General features: G+C 41.4%; 1 protein-coding gene and 1 long non-coding RNA gene across 4 annotated transcripts in view; one reads left to right on the top strand and one right to left on the bottom strand.

Annotated features, from left to right (window-relative positions):
* Window positions 1-16261: 16261 nt before the first annotated feature.
* The window catches only part of ABCB5 (ATP binding cassette subfamily B member 5), a 58976-nt gene continuing 50152 nt past the window's right edge, over window positions 16262-25085 (bottom strand). For all 3 annotated transcript variants that reach the window (XM_014284888.3, XM_055707339.1, XM_055707340.1), the window contains 8 exons: window positions 24528-24731; window positions 23598-23698; window positions 22116-22256; window positions 21475-21631; window positions 19229-19426; window positions 18117-18323; window positions 17039-17185; window positions 16262-16500 (listed from right to left, as the gene is read on the bottom strand). In XM_014284888.3, the coding sequence (XP_014140363.2) occupies window positions 16303-16500; window positions 17039-17185; window positions 18117-18323; window positions 19229-19426; window positions 21475-21631; window positions 22116-22256; window positions 23598-23698; window positions 24528-24731 (1353 nt within the window). In that variant the 3' untranslated portion in view covers window positions 16262-16302. The remainder of the gene's footprint in view (window positions 16501-17038; window positions 17186-18116; window positions 18324-19228; window positions 19427-21474; window positions 21632-22115; window positions 22257-23597; window positions 23699-24527; window positions 24732-25085) is intronic.
* On the top strand, window positions 19353-21398 carry LOC129735867 (uncharacterized). Its single transcript, XR_008731761.1, has 2 exons — window positions 19353-19433; window positions 19594-21398. It is a non-coding gene; the product is annotated as an uncharacterized LOC129735867 (long non-coding RNA).

Raw genomic sequence — 25085 nt, 5'->3', positions numbered from 1 at the left:
CCATCTTTTGTATTACTTTCTTTAGGTTCTTCCAGCTAAGACAATTGCTGTCCCCTCTTACTTCAACTAGCAGTGATGCGAGCTGGCTTTGTGCAAGACGCTGCTCTCTGTTTGCAGAGGATGGCGGTAGCTGTCCGAGCAGCAAATAAAAGTGGCAACGGCCATGCAACATGCAGCCTCCAATCCGTTCAAAGCAGTAAAAGACAGCAGACATTCAAAGCAGGGAAGTTTCTAACGCATTTCTTTTGCAACTGAATCTTTATTCTCTGCTGAGGGAGAAGCTGACAGTTAAAAAGATAAATGAGAAACAAGAAAACTGGGAGAAAAAAATAGCCTCCTTTTCCCACAAAATATACTAACTATATTCAGCTCAAGAATGGTGTCTATCATTTTTGCAGGGAGTAATGATGTCTTACACAGAGCATAGTCTGCCATGGGGAGCAAAATTCTGTAAATGACTTTGAAGGGGTTTATTTCAGTTGAAGTGGTGGACCCACTTACACATGTTTATATATTTGTAATAAAATAAATAGTACTACATATTTTTAATATATTACGTACTTATACCACATGTAATATATTAAATGTATAATTGCATGTGACATGCTTACAAACTATGTGTGTCTTATAAAATTCATATTTTCTTTCAGTTAGATATTTAGAAATTTGGGTCAGTATCTGGTATTTTCTTAATGAACTAATTAAATCTTTGCTCTTACAGTATAACTTGTTTAAAAAAAGAGCCGTGATCTGTTTTTCCATGTTGTGTAATTGCATACTTAGACTTGCTTTAGGCTTACAGACATTATTGCCTTTTTGTATTTTTCCTTCTAAATGCCAACAAATGGTATTTCCTTTCTGAGCAGATTCCACACAGACCTTTCCTTTCCCCAAGATTAAGACTTTTGATTCCTGCAGCATCTGAAAATTCTGGCAACTCTCCAATCGATACATTGAAAGGATTTTCTTATTAGTATCTTATCTGTGTTTCTTGGTGAGATGTTTGGCCTCAAGCATGTAATCAATAGCTTGCCAAAACATAAATTCCTTCTCAATTTTATACAGAAGCATTTCTGCATTCACACTTTTTTTTTCTTCTACGGCTTAGTGAATTTACAAGAATATTCTGATGGAAATAAACATTCCCCTGCTGCCAAAAGTGATTATAACACTGTGCATCATAAAAATCAGCTTCCTACTTTAACAGAAAGTTTTACATAATGAGGAAAATGTGCCTGAGAACAGCACGGAACTTGGAGCAGGAAGATGTTTTCCTGAAACAATATGGTAATTTATTTTTAAATGACAAACCTATTATCTCCAGAATATATGAAAGTGGCTGTACTTGGATTATGGAAAGACATGAAGCATTTTGGAACAGGCTTTTTATTTAGGACATTTCTTCTGCAGTTTGCTTCGATCTCAGAAAAACACATGGGTGATCATTGCTAGAGAGGGACCTTGTGTTTCAGTCCTATCAAAGTACATTCTGTGCAGAGCATATTGGGAAAATATAAGAAATTAAAAAAAAAAAACAAAAACACACCAACAAATGAGTGCCTGTCTATCTCTCCTTGCAATAATGTTGTCTATCTTCAAGCAATGAATGTCCATGCCAGCTCTACAAATTCATCACTAGTATCAGTATCTGTTAGGACTTCATTTTAGGGACAAAACCATGGATAAAGACTTCTTCCCAAGTCCAAGCTCAAACTAGTTTTGACACCCCAGAAAAAGGCACCGAACTAAGTTTGAAGCACAGTCGAAAAGCTGTTGGGCTACGCTTTTATTGCGTTTTTTTCCCCCTCACATTTGTCTCCATGTTAATATTACTTTTACAATTCTTTCACTGGCTGGCCTCCCTCATCATCATGCTGGTGGGTGGATGCATTGGTTGATGGCTCTCCAAACAGTGCTGTGCTGGCCAGCTTCATCAAGAAAGGACACATACGTAAGCAAGAAGCCAAGGAGGAGACAAGTGTTTTCGTGAACTCCAGCAAATTGTCTCTGCAGCCTGACAGCTGCAGAGACTTCTAGAAGCCAAGCTTATCTACAGAACTGATGGAGAAAGCATTGCAATTTGATGGACATTTCATACAGAAATACAGGTCATTTGCAGTGTACCTTTCTGACCCTGGCTTTTCCCCCTTGCTTTATGATAGTTGATCATCTAAGTTACATGTGTCATTTTAGCTCATAAAACAGTGGCTCAGTTTATAATCAGGATGAAGTGCCTCCAGCTTGGAGATATCTTTTAAACCCACGTGTCTGGATTCACAAATACAATCAATTATGAGAGCTATAGAGAACACTCCGATAAAAGGGCTTTTTTAATTTTAAAAAGGAAAAGAAGGGAAGGAAGCTTTGTGAAAACATCTGTGATGTTTTGCCTTGTCTTCAGCTCTAGCTCCAGGGACTCCCGAGTGAGAATGACACCTAGCAGGATGATTACTCATGAAAAGAGGGAAAACCTTGTCACCCAGAGTGCATTATCATGTACTGCATGCATAAAACTGTTCACCCATGAAAGCTCTGATGCCACAGGTTTCCTGACCTGATCGCAGCGAAGAAGAAGACCTAAACTTCCTTGCATCCTAATGGCAAGTTATCCAAGAAGCTCTTTACCTGGCAGCCCTGACAGCTTGCAGGGTTTGTGCCCGAGAGCGACAGCACGCTATCACAACAGCATGGCATGTGCTCTCACAGCGTTGCTAACGCAGCTAGAAATATTGCAGTAGAATAAAGCAGGGATCTGTAGGGAGTTTGTGTGCCAATAGATGTCACTGTTGAATATCTTATGTAGCTTTATCGTCTGGCAAAAGGCTCCCCGACCTAGCTGTGCCGGAAAGGTCTGTGTATGTGTTCCATTTTGCTTCATAGGCTCTTGTCCATGCTTTTATATGGACAGGTTTATATGACAAAGAGCATGTAAACTGGGGCATCTGCTAGCTAGGGCTTCATCAGTTAGATGGTTAAAAATAAGTTTCATCTGTCACGCAGCAGCAAAAGCAGACCTTTACCGTTGACCTGTCTGAATCTGCAGGCCTGGCGGTGAGCAATGCCATCTGCAATACAGCTGATAATCCGGCTTTGCAGGGACAGCAGAGGTGAAGCCGAGGAGCCACAGAGCTGCACATCGCAGCCCGCAGCCGCTCCAGCGTCTCAGTTGGCACCAAGATAGTATCTGCTCACATGCCGTGTTGTTGTGGGCACATGTAACTGAGCACAGGACTTGGCAGGGCTTTTTGGCAGCCGCTGCGTCTGACTCATTCTCCGAGAGAAATACCAGAGGACTCCTGCTAAAGCATTGGGAAAAAGCGCCTCTTCCATGCTGGAGGCATCAGCTGGAGACTCTGCGTGGAGGAGAGTTTTTCAGGGGGTTTTATTCTTTCACCAGGGGTTTACTTCCCCTTACTTGCCAGATCTTTCATCCTGGCCATCTCCTTTCATGCTGTGGCCCCTGCTCATGCTCCCCGCATCTCTGGTTATGTAGCAGGGGAATCACAGAAAATGTTGCTATAATTAATGTGCCACTGCAGGATCCTGCCCTGCTTGCATTCTTGGCTAATGACTAAGCTCCTCTTTTATTCCCCCTTATGGCAATCAGTGTGCATCAGTGCCTTTACCCCAAATGGTAATGTTTTTATTAAGGACAATCGAGCATATCCCTTGCTCGGTGATGCCAGGTAGCACACAAGTGGTTTTGATCCTATCAGTGTAACCAGAAAATCCAAAGGGTTTTTTTGGCTTCCTGAATTTCCTGCATCTCATTAGACTGTCCGGCGCACATCTGTAACAGCTCACAACCAGGCCTGTCAGCACATGGTTCATTAAAAAGCCATGGCTGCCAGCTTCTTTTGGCCTAAATCCTTCCCTTCACGGCATAATACAAATACTGGTCTGTGCACCAAGTACCTTCGTGGGAGCTCGAGGGAAACAAAAGCAAACTCTTATCAAGCAGTTCAGCTCTCCGTGGGTGTCAGCGTGTGCTGATGTGCAATAGCCTCTGTGCTCCTCAAGAGTGGGGAAGTGGAAAATCCCCACAGATGAGACTCTGACCTGAGGAATTTGCCTTGTAATTACACAGAAAGGTCCAATGGATGAGAAGGTTATGTTTTGTCCTCCTGTGTTTTTTTGTTCATTTTCTTTCCTCCCCCGATCGTATCATATGCAGCTTGCAAGGTATACACTTAAAAAAAAAATGAGGGGGGGAAAATATGAGGATTTAAGTCAGGGCTGTTATTTCCAATTCTCCTTTACCCTGTCCTAATTTAAAAAAAATCAACCAAAACATTTCTGGTAAATTATTAGAATTTAATTCTTGGAGCATGTGAACTACTAAAGTCAGAATACCTCAAACTCAAGCCGCCTTGAAACTTTTGTCATCCCAGTAACAAAAGCTGGAGGTACAGACCGAGTATCATCACCTTGCCCTGCTAATACTGCTCTTCCTCAGGAATCTCAGACATTTCCTGCATTTGGGATCCAGGGAATTTCTCATGAAAACATTGCTCAAAACCTATTTTGGTTAAAACCATCTTGATTTATGGTGACTTAAAATATTTGACTGTCTGTTGAAGCACTAAAAGCATTGATAGTTTTGTGGGCATGCATTAAAGGAGCAAGAAGAGTGGGGTTTTATTTAACACTAGCAAGTTGGGTGTTGTTTGTTTGTAGTGGTTTTTTTTAATAGTAAAAATGTTAAAATCAGGTAATCAAGTTAAATATGGATGAAAACAGAGGTGAGTGACACCTCTCCTTTCTCCTCCAGAGCCAGTTTGTCCCATAAGCGAGAATGCCAGAGGGGCAAGGTTTGCTCGGAAGGCTCATACAGGGCAGTGCCAGCAGCCCTAGACCTCAGCTGTCTCCTGTGGGATACGGGGGTTGGAGCGGGTGTCCCACCTGGGACAGCGCTTCAGTGTGTCCACTGGGGTGGTAGGTGGACTGGGCTGGGCGGGTGCAGGGTGGCACGGCCACCCTCATCGTGCTGGAATGAGCGTTTGTGTGGTGAGTGCTGGGAGAGGCAGAGCGAGGATGGGCAGCAGCTGTCAGCTGCCATGGCCAGCGCGGTTGGGGTAGCACTGGACAAAGCACAGGGGACCAGAAGCTGTGGTTGCCTGTCATTGTCTTCGCTTTCCTCTTCCACACATCTGTCCCCACCCATTTTCCATAAATCTTTCTTTCCCATCCTGCCTGAGCAACTTGGTGAGCGCAGGTGGGGTCACCATTAGGGTGCCAGGTGCTCTGTGGCTCAGCTCAACGAGAAGGGCTCTGCAAGGTGCACAAGCTCTTCCTGCTGCCACCTTCAGATGCTGTGGCCCCAGCCTGGCCTCCCCAGTGCAATGGGGGCTTTCCAAGTGCTTTCTTCCCTGGCCCAGCTTATTAAGCCAAGCCCTGCTCCCTGGATGAGGCAGGCACAGCCAGGGACAGAGCCGTCTCAGGGTGTCGCGCAGTGCTGTGTGATACGCTACAGAGCACAATCAGAACTTGAACAACTTTTGAGTGTTTTTAATTAACCTGGTTTTCCTCTCCTCAGCATCCCTTCCTCAACAGGTTCCCCTTGTCACAGGGGTCACCTGCCAGAGTTGCATCTCCAGCTTGTTAGGAACAGGACTGGGTGATTCGCTCTGGGTGTATACTTTGTTCAGTAAAGAGGGCAGCAGTGGTTAGCTAGAGCTATTCACAGCAAAATACGGAAAATGGTTTTAGCCATGAAGAATTGCTGAGAAGATCGAAACTCTTAATCTCAACATTTCTAGAACAACCACAGCAAAAAAAGATTTTCAACTGCAGAAATTGTTTCTAATAAAGAATTTTAAAAACAGGAGCAAAACTTTCAGTTTCTGCTTGGTGAAAAGGGTCAAAATATTTGGCTTAGCTGAAATACAAAGGCATTTTCATTCTGGCTTTCCTCAAAACAATTTGGGAGAAAATGTGTTTGCATTGGCTTTGCAGCTGCAATTTACTAGGGATAAACTTGCTACAGCAGAATTAAGGGTGTCAGATTAGACCCTTAGCTAGTTTTGGAAACCTCCTGATACACGTCACGGCACCGATCCTGGTGTATCTAACAAAGTAACTGGTCCTGCAGACATAGCTTGCCTCCCTGTTGTTTCCTCTAGACTCTCGGTGTGTTCTTGGGGGTCTGTGACAGACCCTCTTGCTTTGAAACCTGGGACTGGGTGGACAGATGCTTATCTCAGCTGTTGCTGGATGGAGAAACCCCCCTGTCTTGTGATCTGAGCGTAATGAAACTTCCTAGAAAAATAGACCTTTTGAAATCCCTACTACTAATCACCCTATGTGACGGAAATCCTCTGTCTTTTGTTAGTTCCCTGTAGCATCATTACTCACCACTTCTGGAGTTTGCTTACCCTTCTCATGTGTAGGACTTCTTTGTTTGAGACACTATTACTGTGTTTCATGTGCTTGAAAGTATTCAGGCAGGACCGAAGCTGAACCAAGCTAGTCATTTCATAAACAGCTCAGGGAAATACCTCCCCTGCTTTTGACAGGTTTGCCATTTAATCTGAAGCAAGATAGGACAAGTGACTGTGATGAGCTGAAAGAGGGAAGGTCACATGAAAGTTGTATGGCTAATGTCCTTGTAGAATGCCATTTTCCCCTCGAGCCTCATGAAATATTTGCAGAAAACACACACGTCTGACTAACATTCAATTCAACCTTTAATGGTTGCCAAGTTTTTTTGAAGGTAAAATAGTACAGAGTCCTAAGGAAAGATTTAGAGATGTTCCTGCTTGTGTGTATTCATCTAACCATGTACTTCAGGTGTTTAAGGTTTGGCATTTTTTTCCTGGTTTATTTTTTGCTAGACTGATCTCATTTGGGTACAGAATTCTCCCTATCTCATCAGAAGGAAGCTGGCGTATTTTAATGGCAATTATATAAATAATAAATACGGTAACAGCTATAGTGAAGCCCCTTCTGACTGACTTGCCCTCAAACTGGGGTTGCACGCAGTAACTGCATCTCAGTACTGGGAGTTCCCAGACATTTACAGTTCTAACAGTTGCTCTGGCCATCTTTATGTCCCCGTAGTAAATGAAACACAGCAAGCCACTTTTTGTGAACCTGCTTCCAGGAAAACATCATCTCAAGTAATATGGTCTCACGAAGCGGGGCCTTGCTAGCCTCAGTGAAGGACAGAGCTACCAGGGCAGCTGTTTCTTTCTCTGCGGCAGTGTTTGCAGCTGGCACGCTGACTAAAACGTGGGGCAATCTAAGAAGAAATGGAGGGCTGAAGGAAATTCCATCAGATTTTGGGGAAAACAAACAGAACCATTGATGTAAAAAAAAAAAAAAATATTATGCAGTAGATAGATTTTTTAAACAATATTCTGTTATTTACAGATCACACATAGTTAAATAACACAACCTGTAATATGCAACATTAAAAAACACTTATCAATGCCTATTTTCTTTTGTTTGTGTTTTTGGTTTTTTTAATTTTAAAACCTGAGACTCTGCTTAAATAGGAGTTGTGTTAGCACAGGTTTATTATAAACACGTGTGAATATCCATGTGAATGCGCCAGTCCTGGTGGTGTTGTGATTGAGAGTACTTAACAGGAAAGAAGATAAAATACAGTTTTAGATGTACTATACTCCCCATAAAGATGGAAACAAGCTAAAGAAATGGCAAAAGATGAACTGTAATGAAGTGCATTCTAAATATCACCCACACAATACAGTTCTGTGCTGATGCTGGGCAGTAACTACGTAATGATGCCTAGGGTGGAGCAAGCCGTGCTCCTGTTGGCTTCAGCTAGTTTTTAGGGACACTCAGAGTGAGGGTGTTGGCTCATGGTGGGTAGCACCTGTAGGCTCCTGTGCTGAGCATTCTCTTAGCACTGACTGGGGTTCCAGAGCAAGAGCGGGGCACTGCTGCCCCTGTGTTTATCTGAGAATGATGTGCAACAGCAGGATGGCTGGGGGAAGAATGAAAATAAGAAGCCTTCACAGGAAGGCTATACTTGCTGGAAGAAAACAAGCTTCTGGCAAAACAGTGAGATGAGGAGGGGTTTAACTTTGCTGTAAAAAGTGTTTTCAGAGAAGTTGGTTTGGGTTGTGTAGCTTTTCATAATACTGTCTCTCACGAAAGCCAGGGGCAACTGCTGGGGTCTGGACAGACCTGATGCTGCTTTCATAGCATGAGTTGTCTGGGCTTTTCAAGTGCAAGGAATTTAATTGCTTTCCCAGGAGGTATGCCTAAAAGGCCTAGACATCAAAGCTAACAAAAGTTCATCTGCTGAAAAATGGAATAAATACGCATGAGTAACTAACATCATGTGGGCAAGTGCAGTATGTGAGTCGAGTGGTGGCTTAAGTTTCTGACTAAGCTGAAAAGAGAAATTGCATCATCAAAGCTTGATGACTGTCAGAAGAAGCAGCTACTTTCGACTCTGCAAGACTGAATCAAAATACTGAAAGCAAATGGATTTTTCCCATAATTCATTCAGATTTTTGCTTGGATTCTTTCCAAACTTCCCATCATGAAGCCATCTCTAGAGTATTTAAAAATATAGAAACATATATTTTATAAATATAAAACTATATATCCATTTAGGTGTACTCATATATATTGCAAAGTGTATGCTTTCCTCTCTTCCGTAAATGGGGCAAATTGGACATTTTCTCCAGAAAAAAGCACATCCATAACTCTTTTTGTGAGAAACAATTAAGAAGTGATAGATGCAAAGACTATTTAATGCTGGTGGACGCAGACAAATTTCTCAGAATCAATGTATGTTAGCACACTGCAACTAAATGAATCAGTGTAAAATAATTATACCAAGGTACTAAGATATATATATAAAAAAAAAAAAAGGTGGGGAGGAAGGGGTAAGAGAGAAAGAAAACATTAAAACATAAGACTGGAAAAGTCCCAAAAGGATTGCCATAAAATCATGGAAAAGGTTGCTCCAGGTCTCAAAGTATGTGTGAAATAACAGACTGAAGAAACTAGTCATGTGAGTCTTTATTGGGAATCCTATTTATTCCAACTAAAACTATGTTACTACATATTAAAAAGTAAATCACATTACAGATACAGATGTCTCCTCACATTGCTGTAGCATCATAAAAGTGACTCATTAAAATTTCATTTTCATATTCAGTGTTGCTGATACACACTTCATTTACAGTAAATAAAACACGTACTAGGTTTATAACCAAGACTGTTGGTGCTGTATAAAGAGTGACAGCTGTTTGGTTGAGTTCCTTCTGAAGCAACATACACACTACACTGCCAGGTGTATGTTCATATGGATAGCAGATGTGAAAATGGGAACTCCACTTACCATTTTTAGTGTGGTTTCACGAAAAACAGGCAATGTATGTGACTGTCAGAGACATCATTTATTTTGGTCCCTGAAAATGTTAACTCTTTGTTTAAAATTCCCCTCATGACATCCAAAAGGGAAAAAAAAAAAATCCAGATTCTCCTAATTCAGTCATTAATATAAGCAATTTTGGATGCTTCCACAATCTGTAAATTCTTTTCCATGTTACACGTTCAGGATAAAAAATTCCCGTTCCCTGAATGTTTGTTCTTCACTCTAACCTTCTTGCACTGCTAATACCGAGACAAAGAAACTTTACCCTCCTGCACTGCAGAGGCTCTTCCCCTTCCCCAGAGCTCTCCTTGCCTGCAAGAGTGTGCTCCCCAGCACCTTTCTGGTCAGGACCCCCAAAATTATTTGCAGCACTGATAAGCTCGCCTAGCAATCAAACATTGAGTGGAATGCCCTTCACCTAATGTAAGTATATAAGCTGAATGAACACTGAGACTCCTTATTTAGATTTATGGTAAGAAATAGGCACTTCCTTGGTGTAGTTCCCCGTATGCTCAGACAGACATTTGGAAACAGATGAGTCATACCCTAGAGTGCTGTAAAGGCAATCTGATTGATTGCTTCATCCCTCAGCGTCTGCAGCTGAGTGGGAAGCGTCCCACGGCAGTGCCTCTTTCCCCCTTGTTTCCCTCTTGGTGGAATACCATGTGCATTCTCCAGGAATGCTGCCAGTGGCGGATCAGATACTGAGGATATCCTTTTGCAACCAGGGCTGAACTTCAACCATTATTTCCACAGGAATAGCCATATTCAGGTCATCCTTTCAAAACTCAAGGACCGTAACAAAAGGAGCTGTTCTAGTCGTGATTAACGGCAAAGCGGTTTTGCTTTGGACAATATAGGAGAGGGCAGAAGTCACAGACGATGTTCATAATGGTTAGAAAGAAATGAGATGCTACTCCTTTTGAAACAGCAGAGCAAGGAAATGTATAATGGTTGATCCAAACAAGTCCACAAAATCTATTTACTGAGGTAACACAACGTCAAAATATCTTTCTGTGAAAGCATCCAGTAAAATAAAGGTTGGTGTTTTCAGGAGAATTACAGGAAGGCTTAGCGAGTTTGCTTTGGAACATGTGATACTGATGTCATTGGACAGGCTGGGGATAACTCGAGCGGATTTGTGAGCTTCCCTAAGGGCACAGCAAATTATTATTTCCAGATGGAAAGATATGCTTCAGAAAATAGTTTCTGGACATAACTGCTGATGAGCCAGGTAAGCCATAAATGCTAAAACAAGAAGATGACTGCTAGGGTCTCAAGAAGATAAGAGCTGCCTGTAGTCTAGATGACAAAGCACAGCACAGAGGCAGATGGAAGCAATCCAGTGTAAATGATTAACTTACTGAGAGCAATGACCAGTCTTCTGCTGAAAAATTTTGGTTAATTTTAGAAAGTAATTCTTTTGCATCACTATTGCTTTTGGCGCTTTCTCTCTTGTCTCCATCTGTCCTGTCCTTTTGCATCAGATCAGATGGTGCAGCATCTGCCACTTGTGCTGGGGAAGGCGCTTGAGGAGGAAAAGCAGCCCAAGCAACTGGAAGAGAACAGTCAGGGAGAGCTATAACCCTGGAAGATATCAGGGTGATGGGCAATCTGTGGTAAGGCTTATATATAGGGCAGCTGGAGGCTGATGAAGAATAGCTAGGCAACTGGATCTTCTACCTTTGCATGGAAAACTGTCAGCCCTTTACAAGTGCCTCAGGATGAGGACTTAACTAAATAGGCCCCTCAAGCATATTTTACAAGAAGAAAATACATATATGCTGTTTGTGGCCTTGTTGCCAAGCTTTTTCTCTTCTTGCCTAACTATGTTGAAGATCTTAGAAACACCTTACTGCCTCAGACACGGAGAAGATGTGTTTTACAGAAGGCAGCTTTGGCCTCCATACAGCAGTACAGACACAGGGAGAGAGGTCACGTCATGTACTGACTTTCCTCCACTGTCTTGACCACCAACCAGTTCACATACAGTTTGGATATAGCTGTAGTGACTCCCAAGTCGCGTTTCTCCAGTATGCATCAAGTCCATTTGCAAACAGAAGAGCTTGGAAGCAGCTTAGGAAAGCTATCACTTTATTTCCTTCTTCTGCAAGACACAACCATGGTTCCAGATAAACTGTATGAACTCTTCCGCGTTTGGTTGCTTCTCCTTAGAAAAAATGAGTTTTGTGGGTAGAGTGCCCATGGTAACAGGCAGCGAGTAAGCTTTAAATGCAGGCAGGGCTGGAGCACTGCTGTGACAAAATGTTTCTTCATGGAAGGGGAGGCACAAGCCTCATCTGGAGAAGATATTTTCTTTACTCTGAGGCAGTGCAGTGGAACAGCTGCCCAAAGAAGTTGTGGAGTCTCTTTCTCTGGAGATATTCAAAACCCGCCTGGACATGACTGTGCAACCTGCTCTAGGTGAAGCCTTTAGCGGGGGCTGGACTAGATGATCTCCAGAGGTCCCTTCCAACCCCGACCATTCTGTGATTCTGTGATTTAACCCTTAAAATCTGAACTCCATCAGCACTAGGTTATTAGCTGTCCTACTGATATCTATATGGTAGGATACGGCAGGATCTAGTAGATCAAGATCTGGCTTTTTTTCACCCGTGTTACAAGGGCAGCTATTTTCCTAGAGCAGACACAGTTCAGGAAAGCGGTTTCACTTCAAACCCTCCAGCAAAGTCAGGTGAGCAGACCTTAACGATCCCACATAGTTTCTTAACATTTCCCTTACCAATTAGGTGAGATCATTAACATTTAAACAAGCTTGCTCCCAAGTGTGACAGGAATTTTCCTATAGCACAGTACGACAAGAGCCCTGGAGCTCTCCCTCAGCCAGGTACTTTCCTGCTTGCAAAGATGTAGGTGACAGTCAGCCGTGCAATGGGTGTTGATGGCAGCCGAGAAAGGACAGGTTAGGTAGTGTCTGCCACAGATTGTTTAGCAGTTTTGCAAACTCTTCGAATTTTAAACTCATAAATCTAATACAGGTACACATGGATGTACTAGGATTTCAGCTGCCCCTAAAAAACCTCCAATTGTATAACTTCTTTGTGAGGACGCATACTTTACAGGGCTTAGATTAACATAAATTGAAATTTTATAGGCTGCAGAGGAAAGAAGACATTTGGGAAAAAAACATGTGATGATAAACATTATATTAATTTACTGATTTGCAAACAGTATTATTCCTGAATTGCCAACAAGTATTTCAAACTGAAATAGCACATCCAGGAGTGGGAAACATCCGCACCCACTGGGACTGGTGCACTCCAGTGTTCATAGAAACAAGTGGACAATTAATTATTTGAGGCCATAAAGATAATTAAGTCCTGTGCCTTCTAGTTCACGTGCTTCTGTCAGCTACTTATCCCATCTCTGGGGCTTCAGTCTGCATTAGTAATTAACATTGTAACTAGACTAATGATTGCAAAATTTTAATCAAATTTAACAGCTATGTATGATACTACAGTGAAGTCAAGTGGTTAAGAAACACCCCAAAATCCCTTATGAATGCCTTCTCTGAAGTCTTCACTGTCTTGTTCGGGACATCACACCTTAGTAATTCTGTAGGAGGCTTAGATCAGTACTGGCACAAAGCCAGTGTCCGGGTCAAGTGCTTCTTGTCTAGTCATGAATGAGGTTTTTGCTTGACAAGCATGGGCTGATGTGTTTCCTTCATCACTACCCTTGTGGCAGTCATTTTAGGGGTGACGTGCCCAGTGACACCAGCAGTGGCCGTACTGCATGTGCATCTGAAGAGCTCCAACCCCTGCTTGTGCAGGGATAGGGAAGTTTTTTTTAACTGTGGCACCTGGGGTAGATGGCAGCACAGGACAGAGTGGTGGGGCCAACAAATCCTCTGCTCTTAAGGTGCATCCTCATAGGCTTGCCTTTTCTGTCAAGGCTAATTCTTTTGATCTCTATATCAAGTCTATGGTTTGGTGCTGAAAAGGTGCTTTGTAGCATACATTTATCTCTGAATTTAGGCCTGCTTTTAGTCAGAGCACAGTCAGTCTGTAATCTCCATGGGATTATCGAGCTAGGAAGGTGACTTGGATAGTTTATTTCAGACCATCAGAGCATAGAGTTTGTTATTAGTGCCTACAAGCTGAGTTTATTAATCTATTTACATTTCATGGAGTCAGTAAAGCCATCCAGCTCAGTCTGCCTTTTAGCAGGCATGCAGTAGTGTGCTCTTTTGTCATTCTTACAGACGTTTGGGATTTTGCTCTGGTTTTTTGCTCACCATCTCTTTCATGTTGGGTAGGACTTGCTTTTGTCCAGTGTTTTTCTCAGGTCTGCAGCTGATCTTTTAAACAGGGCTGTGATATGAACTGCATTTAGTATGCTTGTACTGAGATAAATCAGTAGAATGTGTTCATGTGTTACATAACATCTAGCTTGTGAACTTCAGTATATCACCACAATTTACTTCGACAGTGCGTTCCATTTCCCCTTTTCCATCACGTACAAGCCGAGGATATTCCCGAGGCACAGCTGTCAGACACTGTTGTGTCCCCACTTGGCTGTCACAGCCCAAAGTGGTGCACACACACTTCCTCTATCACGACATTGGCACCTGTGCTCCTTCTGGCTCCAACCAAAACCCATGCCAACGCTTCCATAAGGAACAATCCTTAACATACATAGCTGGTGCTGAGTCTGTCCAGTTATTGCAGCATGAGAATGCTCTGTGTAAACAAGGGTGAGGAACATGCCAAAAGGGATGAAAGTGTAGTCAGTTTTCTTTACGGGGGTAATGTTGACCTCTGAAAGAGCAAACAAGGGGAAAGACGTCCCAGATTTTTCTAGGTTGAACATGCTGCAGCTCTTTCAGCACCTTCCAGGTCAAATAGTGCATATATTTCCTCACTCCTCTTGCCCCTGTGCTAGTAAATAATTCCAAGCTGGTGGGCAGGGAGCACGTTTTGGATTCTTCTGTTATCTGCATAAATGTGAATGCAGTATTTTCCGCAAAGATGCTCCCTTAACTAGCCCCAGATGTTAGATGATTCATTATGTTACAAAGCCTTAGTTTAGTGATTGTAAACTCCTCTATTTGTACATTTAAATCAATTTCCTGTTTTTATTTCATCTTACTTAATTATTACTGCAATAGATTGTAATGAATTATAATAGTGCAAAATTTATTATCCATCACAGTAGTAATGAAAAACACATATACATCTAACCCAAGAGTACAAAATAACTCTTTCTTTCCCCAAAATATTTCTGGATTAATTTTTTTATCCAGAAATTTTTAAATTTTTTTTTTTTAATTTAAAAACTAAGAATCAAACTCTACTGCTTGTAATTTTAACGCCAGTGCAGAAACAAAACAGGGAAAAAAGGAATTAATTGGAGCCTCCATAGAATAATTGGGAATGTAATAAGAGCAGCAACTCCTGTAGTATTTGCCTCTCATAAGAAAGCATAGAAGTCACACAAGAGGGGTGCCTGAATGAGTGATAACTCCTCTTGTAATAGTCCCTGAGAAAAACTGCATAAGCGAGAGTGGCTGTATTTTGGCAAAGCTGAGACCAGAATTTATTTTCTTTTGCGTGTTTTATTCCCCTCATGGACCCTGATGCTGGAAAACAGCTGAAAGGGGCACAGGAGATAATCATTACTGTAAGTTTTGTCTGATACAATTGAGCAGAGTTACCTAGAAATTATGAAGTACTGCAGATTGCTCCAGGCCATGAATCCTAACCCAAAGCCACAAGCAAAGCCTTGGAAAATTAAAATGCAATTGGGTTTAACCAGCCCAAAACCCCAGGTGATGAGTCACTCTGACTACATAGTACATATTCTTCATTGTTAAAGGATGTATTGCTGCACCAAGAAATATATCAGAGGAATAACCAATTATTAAAGCACATGTGTTTTGCCAACACTACAAACAATTTTAAAAATTATTCATAGAATCAGAGAATCATTTAGGTTGGAAAAGACCCTTAAGATCATCAAGTCCAACCATTAACCTACCACTGCCAAGTCCACCACTAAACCATGTCCGTAAATGCCATGTCTATTCAAAATCAAGGACTTCATATTGAAAACCACTTTTTTTTTAAAAAAAAAGAAAACCTATTTATATGGCTGAAATGAGTCCACTCCAAAGCAGCCATCCTAACTCCTTTGCAAGGCTTCTGAAATCACCCTGATGGATGCAAAAGCAATTAAACTGTTAGGTCAGCAATTGCAAAATACTAAATAAAACAATGGAATCTTTCATGTCAGTTTCTCTCTACATGGAAAGCTTATAACTATTACAATTATTGTCTAAAATAGAATATTGAATCTCCAAGAAAGCTGCGAAGCACAATAGTATTAGAAATGCAGCAGGAAATGGGGAATAAACCCCACAAACCCACACATTCAACCCCTTCTCTCTAAATTTAATACAAATGCCTTTGTTTGGAATCTCAGCAGTCAGTAAGAACTGACAGTCATTAATTAAGGTGACTTTACAGCTGCATCTGGCTGGTGAAGAAACCCAAGGGGCAAGCACAATCTCACTGCTTATCCATGATGCTTGACCACTGTCACACTCTGGTGCTGCCTTGGCCTGTGGCACCTAGTATGGGCCAGGGGGTTTGGGGGGGACAGTGAGAGCAGGGTGCCCCACTTAAGCTGTGGTGTGGGTGAGACTACTCCAGGTCTGGCTCCCTCCAGATCAGATGATCCCCACAACTGCCCAGCAGATTCAGCTGCTGGGACTCCCCTGTGCATCTTCCATGACCCACCCTGGAGCATGCACTGCTTATCCCCACAGGTGTGTGGGGCAGGGGCTACACTGGGTAGGGTACAGCAACCAGGCTGCAACACACAGTTCCCTGCTCCATTAGCACAGACACAGCAAACATTAATTCTCTGTAAGCTTTTCATATCTTCCCAGAAAAAAAAAAAATAATTAACAGAATCTTTCAGTACTAATTAGAAATTTGTGCATTTACAAGGGCATAGTAGTGCCCTTCCTTTGCCAGTAACTGACTGTGAGTGCCCTGCTCAACCACCCTGCCGTTCTGGATCACTGCAATGATGTCTGCGGTCCGTACAGTCGTCAGGCGGTGAGCAATGACAATGCAGGTTCGACCTTGTCGGGCATTATCCAGAGCTTTCTGGACGATCTGCACACAGATGTTAGGAAAAGAGTGTTAGCACCTGGAAAGCCTTCACTTTTCATAGGAACCACATTTAATTTCTTACTTTTTGTTATCGCCTGGATATATCTCCCATAGACTTACTTGTATGACTTTACTTACGTGACACCCTTACTCAACAGGGTTTCTCACTGAGGTCGGTGAGGCTAATCAAATGAACACGAGACATTGAGAAGTGGGTTCTTGGGTCTCCAGTTTGGATCAGAACACAAATTCACTATTTACATTCAAATACAGCTTAATAGGAAGACAGCTGAAGAGTAGCAGCTCCACATAGTGTTTTCTACTTAAAGTTTTGGGGTTTTCAACTTGTTTATTGAGTACACATGCACAGCTTCATAGTGTTTTCAGTTCACAGGCTGCAGCTGGAAAAAGCTACGGTGATACACTTACCCTGTTGTTTCACAGCTGAGCATTTGCAACAGGTTCACATTGATTTTATTCTACTGAAAGCAACTAGCCACGTACATAGACATATATATTTCACGTAACAATCATTACTCACCTTTTCGCTTTCTGTGTCAAGAGCAGAGGTAGCTTCATCCAGAAGCAGAACGGCAGGATTACGAACCAGAGCACGGGCAATTGCTATTCTTTGTTTTTGACCTCCAGAAAGTTGTGTGCCTTTCTCACCCACCCGGGTATTATATTTCTGGATGGTAAAAATTAAAAAAGAAGGCCTGTGAATACTCTTAGAAAAGGAAGATTAGAAAAGTAAATGCATGGCTCTAGAAAAGATCAGGCATTCCCATCTTGAAAGAAAAGAATACTGCAAGTGGTTTTAATAGAGCTAAGGTTTTATGAACACCTCTAGTATAAACAGTTATATATACAGCCACACACATTTATATCTGGTCTGAAAATTTACTTCCACAAAGTACTATGCCCATGACCATACGATCATAAGTGTAACTAGATATTTAATGCTTACTGACACATACATGAAAAACCTGATCCTGCATTAGTTGGGAGTAAAGAATCCCAAATGTCATTAGTAGTAATGAAGATGAAAATGATGTAGTGATGCAGAAAAATATTTCAAGTTACACAGAACTACAGTGAAAACAAACTATCAAAGTATTTTTCCTTGTTAGAATCAAATTCTTGGCAGGCATGAAGGTCACATGCCATGCCATTCACTTTTGATTTATTGCTTCTTCATATTTGTGAAGAAACAGTCCCTGTGCCTGCCTGTCCAATTAGAAATAGAGCATTTAGTTTACTGAATTATTTTAGAAAAAAAAAAATTCTCAGAGAAACTTGAGAAGTTTCTCTTGTCAAAAGAAAAAATATCAAAAAAATTACGAGGATTTACTTGTACATTGAGTATTCTCTTTTACACCCCTCATTCTGCTTTGTCTAGCACGATATTAATTGGAATATTAGCTCTTTTTTGAACAATCTAAGTAGTATTATAAGCTTAAAACACACTGACATTTTTCAACTTAAATTCTATACTTTTTCCTATTAAGGGAAACCAAAATGTTTATTTTTAATTTGATCAAAGTGAGCACTACCTAGATTTTTTCCATATTGTTCCAAATATCTAACCTCACTGTGAAGAGAAGATCACTGTCTCTTACCTCTGGTAGTTTTTCAATGAAGGTATGAATATTTGCTGCTTTAGCTGCTTCTTCAATTTCCTCCTGACTAACTGCCCTACTGTTGTCTCCATATCGAATATTTTCAGCAATGCTGCAGTCAAACAAAATGGGCTCCTGTGACACTAGGCCCAGTCTGGATCTCAGCCATTGTAAATGTAAAGATCTGGTATCAAATCCATCTGCTAACTAGAAAAAGCAACAGAAAAACGATGCCAAGTTGACTACAGAGCTCATCCACAGATACACACTGTAAACCCGAAACACAAATTGTAAGAGGAAGGAAGTTATATGTTAGATTCCCAGCCGAAACCAAGTAAATTTTGCAGGCAAAATAGAAAAGTAACAGTATAGATTAAATATTTCCTTTCATTAATTTTTAATTTTGTATGTGGTTTTGTTTCCATTTCCCAGCAGACAGAAAGAGAGTGCAGATCACAGGCTGTTCCTGCAGTCCTTCCATCCCTACTGACCACAAGAAGCACCAGGAACCTCCTGGGAAAGCCTGTCGATAAGAAGCTGAACACGACAGTGTTCTCAGTTGTAGGCCTTTAACTCAACCTTCAAACCTCCAAGGAGGTTTCTTTGGACTTTCTATACCCATTAACAGGGATTGCATTGAAAAGCCCATTGCAGTCTTCTGACGGTGATGCAGTAGCACCCCTGGAGGATTACATTTGTATTGTCTGAAGCATATATCTATATTCCTAATGAGTGAATTCATACTGGCGAGATGACTTACACGCTGACAAGCAAGTGACGTGAACGTCATGCCCCTGTGAGACCAGACTGTGAGCAGCTCTGGGGAGGCAATGCAGCCTGACAGTCATTTTACTCAGTGAGATCTGTGCCCTGAGCCAGCACACCGTGCCACCACAGGTGCCACTGCTGGTACATGTGGTGAATGCCTGGTGCAGGCAACCACAGGGCTCTTGAGATTGTCTACAGCTCCACTGCAGCCACAACCTCAGTAACCCACACGTCTTAAAAAAAAAAAGTCATCTTGCCAGCATCGTTTAAAGCCCCTGAAACCTTGGAAAAAGAGAGTTCTGTAGATTTAATTGCTATTAATGGCCACTCGAGTCTATTTTTACCACTTGTCCTTCCACAGGGTCATAAAATCTCTCCAAAAGCTGAATGGATGTGCTTTTGCCACAGCCACTGCTTCCCACTAATGCCAGAGTCTGTCCTTTGTTAACCTTCATGTTGAGTCCTTGCAAAACTTGAACTTCTGGCCTTGTTGGATATACAAAATGGATGTTTCTGAATTCAATGTTGCCTTCAAAATTGCTCTGAAAAGTAAGAGTTCACATGCTCATATTAGCATTTATTAGCTTTAACCATAATAACAGTACAATAATACTTAGATTTGATTATTAAAGTGAAAGAACTGACAAGAAAGTTTGGGAGGGTGTTTACAAAACTGCTTTTGAAGTCTTTTAAATTACGTATTTCAGAGCACTGTAACAGGCTTCCCAGAGAGGTTGTGGAGTCTTTTTCTCTGGAGTCATTCAAAACCCACATGGACACAGCTGTGCAACCTGCTCCAGGTGAGCCTGCTTTAGCAGGGGCTTGGACTAGATGATGTCCAGAGGTCCCTTCCAACTCCAACCATTCTGTGATATATACTGGACTGACTGTACTATCATTATTTATGGGATGATCTGCAGATGTAAGTTACTACATTCTTCTGGAGAAACAGTTTTCTGCATCTGTTGTATCTGTTTTTCACATCACGTTTGAAAAGCATATCCTTACACAAACAAACCAATGTTAACATTTTTCATTTCTGACCCATGTAATTGAGGCACTTATACCCGATATCATCTATAGTAGGGGTCCTCAAACTTTTTAACCAGGGGGCCGGCGCGCGGATGCAGTGGCAGGCAGTCATCTGCGGCTGCTTGGTTTGCCCCCGAACACCCGGCAGGTTCTGTAAATACCAGGGGCCGGACTGAGGACCCTGGGGGGACGTATCCAGCCCACGGGCCATAGTTTGAGGACCCCTGATCTATAGCATTTGCTTTCCTGATCTCACACTGCAGGTAGCACAGTTTGAAAGTATGTAACACAAGGTCAAGATTAAGATAGCAGAGCTACATTCTTCGGTAGGTAATACACAGGCATGTAGGACAAGCTGTGTTTTAAATAAACAACATTAATTATTAATTAGCCATTCTAGCCAGGCCAATTACTAACAACACGTAGAAGGAAGGAGGCTATTGCCTCTCCTATTGTTTGGGGTAGGAGCCAGCCCTACGTACATACTAGCAGCATTGCTAGTACAGTGCTCTCACAGCAGCTGATTATCTAATTTAATGGACTCAAAGCTTTGTTTTGCTGAAGTCACAGGCATCACAGGTATTCGAGTCCAGTCTATATGAGATATATTTTAATTTAAGTTTTATTTTACCAGAGACCTTCTGCCAAATCGTTCAACATCTGTGCCAGAGGAGCCTGGTTCAAGAAGAAATGTAAGTGTGCTCGTAACTTTAAAGGCTGTAAATCCTTTATGGAATTTTATGTATAAGCTTAAAGTTATAGAAATTTGATTATAGCTTCCTGAGTAGGGGCTACCATCTAAAACCTACACAGCAAGTTCATTTTAAACTTAGATGAATTTGCAAATGTAATCCTTCCAGATCACGTAAACTGAAAATATTTCATGCAGGAATATGACAAGTGCTAAGGTCAGTTTCCTTAATGACAATTTTGGTTTAGAGGTAAGTTTGCAGGGATTTTTGGAGTATGGTTTTGGTTATTTTCTTGTTGTTTTTTCCCTTGTTGTTCCTCTCCTCCACTTTAGAGCAAACTGGATTTATTTATTGTTAGCTTTGACTTCACAAGAGCACATTTTTACTTGTAAGGGTTTCTTTTTACAGTTGTAAGAGGACAGCTCTTGGCAGAACTGTTCTGTTTCTGAGGGAACTAGTCTCTCTTATCTATAAAAAGAGTAGAAAAATGCATTTATGTTTTATTTCTCCTTTAAACCCTTACAAAGGCAACAGAACTGTTAGTGGAACTGACATTGTCAGTGTTTTCCTGAAACCATTTAAGATGTGGGTCAGTAGAATGAAAAGTGTTTTTTTTAAGCCCATTCAGAGCAAAACTACACTTCTGACTGAAGAACAAAAATAATATGGTCTGTTAAAGGGCAATAAATAGAGTTGGTACCACTATTTTGTAACACATCAATCTCTTGTGACACCCTAAAAACCCCTATAAAGCTATTACAGTTGCAGACAATAAAATATTACTGGTTTAGTTTGTTTCAACATTTTTCGGAAAACCCACCCCAAAACCCCAAGCCAAAAAAACCCAAAACAATAAAACCCCTTACCAATTTTTCACCTTCTTCACTGTAACTGTCAATTAGAGGTTTTCTGTCCAAAAGCTGAAAGATTCTTTGGGCTGACACTCTAGCTTTGCCATAATCTGGTGCCAGGGAAGCAGACTGACCAACATTCATAGCTGCAAATATGATCGAAGAGAAGACTCTACAGTAAAGACAAAGCATCATGCATTTGAGGTAGAGCAATGCGTTGTTTTCCTCATGTGTAAAACAAGCTTTCAGAATACAGTTTTTCAGCGTCTTTAGATTATGACATTTCTAGAGCTCCTCATGCCCAGAAATGTCATCCAGTATTAGGAAGTTCTATTTGTTCCTATAACTACTTCGTAGATGAGCAACGGCATGACATCACTTTTCTATATAATACCCTCTGCTTAGAAGGAACATCAAACTGCAAAGACTTCTCCAAAGTAGGTGAGCTGAGCTTGCTGCTCACTCTTGCAGCTTCACTGCCTGAATATGCACCTTCCACCAAAACAGCACCTCTGCCCAAACTGTGCTCCCAACCAGGCTGAATTCCTGAATGTCTGTGCCCCATTACCTCTATAATTTGATGAAATAATTTGCATGCATTAAATCACTATCCTGTGTATAATTATTTTTTTTTACATTTTATAAAGTATACTCACATAAATACATTTTCGAAGTTGGTCAGACAACGGGCAATGAGCCAAGCCCCAAATCTGAAGACTGCTGCATTAATAAAGTAGTTTGCACATTGAGCTACTCCATAGGTAAATCCATAGAGAGGGGCTTTTTTTAGAGAATCTCTGATAAAGGAAGAGACTTTCCATAAATAACTCAAAACGTAACCAAAACAGCAGACACTAGCTAGGGCATGGCCAGATATCTGGGTTAAAGTTTTCAAGTAATACAGTGCATCCCCTGAAAACACAACAAATCAGCCCAGAACACATGCACACTCACAAACAACCCCTGCCAGACCCTAGAAGCATCCTGCATCATGACATGGAACTGCTCTTTGGACAGAAAGCAATGAGATCATTTATCCTCAGTTACGCTATCTTGAATCCCTTCCTTTGCTTTTTCTATGGCAGGGCAGGTCACCAGAGCAGTTAAAAAAAATAAAATTTAATAACTACCACATATGACCCACTTTGTTAAGCCCAGCCTAAGAGCTGCCTGCAGGCTTCCACCAGGTCTTCCCATCTGAGCAGGGACCTCTCATCCCAGTTCGGAAAGAGATGTATTGCTGGGTATCCCCTGCAGGGATTCAGACTAAGCCTCTATTTCTCAATCCATCCTTCTGGAGGAGTTTCATTTTGTGTAGCTAATTCAATGCACACTGTATAAGAGTCTGGAGGACTCTGCCCTCATGGTTTCGGATGGTCTCTGAGGAAATGGAAATCTCCTTTCTCGTCCAAGCTGTAAATCAGAGACCTTTGACAGTCTGGATGAATGTCCTGCCCATATCTGGGTATTACCAGATCACCAGACACTGAATTGTAACAGTTTTGGCTGAGGACACATTATGCAATGCATCATTTCCAATTCCTTTTTCTACATTAGTTACCTTGAAGAAGGAAAGAAACAAATTAGATTTTGCGTCATTTTATTTAAATAAAATGTAACTTGAAAAATCTGGCATCCCTGATGATTCAAATGTGTTTCAGTGGAGACAAGTCAGTGGGATGTAGCAGGTCAAACAAGGGAAACATATGAAGTTCATTTCATGATTTCAAAACCATAAAAGGGGAATAAAACTGGTTTATGTTAAAAAGGCTGTGGTATGGGAGTTAACTGTCAGTTCCTGAGTTAGCTAGCATCAATGCAATACACTGAAATGAAGCAAACATATGTCCTATATTCTAGGCATACACAGGCAAATAATATTCTGTAACACACACAGAGAATGCAGTTTACAAAGTGTTTCCATAATGAAAAGGAAAATTCTGTAAATTTTTTTTTCACTCTGCGTTTAAGATTGTATCTTAAAATATATCAAGTGAACAAATTTCAAAACTATGTAAACAGCTATTGATATCCCTCCCAATCTTTTGGGTATTGGATAGTTTGCAAGAAATGCATTTACAGTAAATCTGAGAGACTGAAATCTACAAAGAAAGAATTATTAAAGAAAAAATTCCCACCTATATGGACCATTCAAGCTAGCCACATATCTTTCATAAAATGCTTCTTCCCTGGTCAATGAAGCTACAGTTCTTATGTTTTCAACCGATTCTGTTGAAATCTAAATTAGGAGATAAACAAGTAAGAGTTAATCCCTTACAACCGCAGTCTACGACTTATCTCCTAAATGCTTGATCTCTTCTCAGGCGTTTGTTATTTTAAGACCAGAAAGTGCTTGCTTTAGAGAGGAGATCTAGGTCTATTACCACGTGAGGGAAAGCCCAGAGCAATGAGATGATTCACCCCATGTTCACAAGACAAGGAAGGGGCTGAAGCCAACAACATCTTAAAGTTCAGAACCTTGGGCCAGCACACAGCCCCTGCCTTAACCCATGGTTGTGATCCCGATGAATTAAACATCATTTATAGAACAGGAACAAACCCTAGTCATCTGGACACAGCTTGCAGTTTTGCATGGACTACTTCTGTCTACTAGCGAAGTGCTATCAGGTAAATGACAGCAGTACCCTGAAACTTGAGCACATTAATGGTTTGCTACTTTATTCCATCACAAAATGCAATGTCAGGGCTTGACAACTCAACCCTGCAATACTGCTGGCCACAGCACAGAGCAGTGCAGGCTACACTGCTCACCCTAGGCACAAGGCACACCAGCGCCGGTGCTGCTCTGTTACAAGCTGTCCCTACCCAGCAATCCACTATGGAGACTTTCAAAAGCATTTTTTTTTTCCTAATTTACAGATGGTTTGTGTTATCTATGTTTTGCTTTTCTTGGGGATATATAAACATTCCCTTCATCCCCCACCCTGTCCTGCCCTCTCCCTCCTTCATTTGGCTTAGAAAATTGAGTCAGCTGTAATATAGCTACAATATTGTCCTTAAACAGTGATCTCACACCATAACCCTGTAGTTAAAACTGGAGAACTTACTCTTCCAGCCTCTTCCAGAGCTTTTTGATCTTTTGCGGCATGACCAGACACAGAACTAACACTTGCAGCATTCGTAGCAATAACGAAAGGAATGCAGGCCAGGATAAGCAAAGTTAACTGCCAGCCGTATACGAAAGCAATAACGATGGCAGTCAGAAGGGTAGAGACAGTCATAGTCATCAGTCCAAGGCGGCTTCCAGTTGCCTAAGAAAACCCCAGAAACCCCCAAATATCAGTCACTCGAGTTTCTTTTTGTTACTTATATTACCACTTCAAATTGCTGTATAGCCAAGGCCAGCAGTTCAGCTGGAAAATGAAGCCATGTGTGGTCATGTGCATGGACATGATGCACCTACTTACATAACTGTTCTTAGACATTCCTTGTACCTGCCGGCACCCAGGCCTTCAAGCGAGGTTGAAATAGTCTAAACAGTTGGCCATAATAGTTGTTTAGTGAAATATGTATCTGGGACTTCCCACACTACCTGAGGCACAGAAGACTGCAGCCACTGTCACAGTAGGGCAGGTTGGTAGTTAGGTGCCCAGCATTAGGCAAGA

The sequence above is a fragment of the Falco cherrug genome, chromosome 4 (assembly GCF_023634085.1).
Source record: "Falco cherrug isolate bFalChe1 chromosome 4, bFalChe1.pri, whole genome shotgun sequence".
Taxonomy (NCBI): domain Eukaryota; kingdom Metazoa; phylum Chordata; class Aves; order Falconiformes; family Falconidae; genus Falco; species Falco cherrug.
The sequence above is the reverse complement of the archived record's forward strand: the minus strand, read 5'-3'. Positions and strand labels throughout refer to the sequence as shown.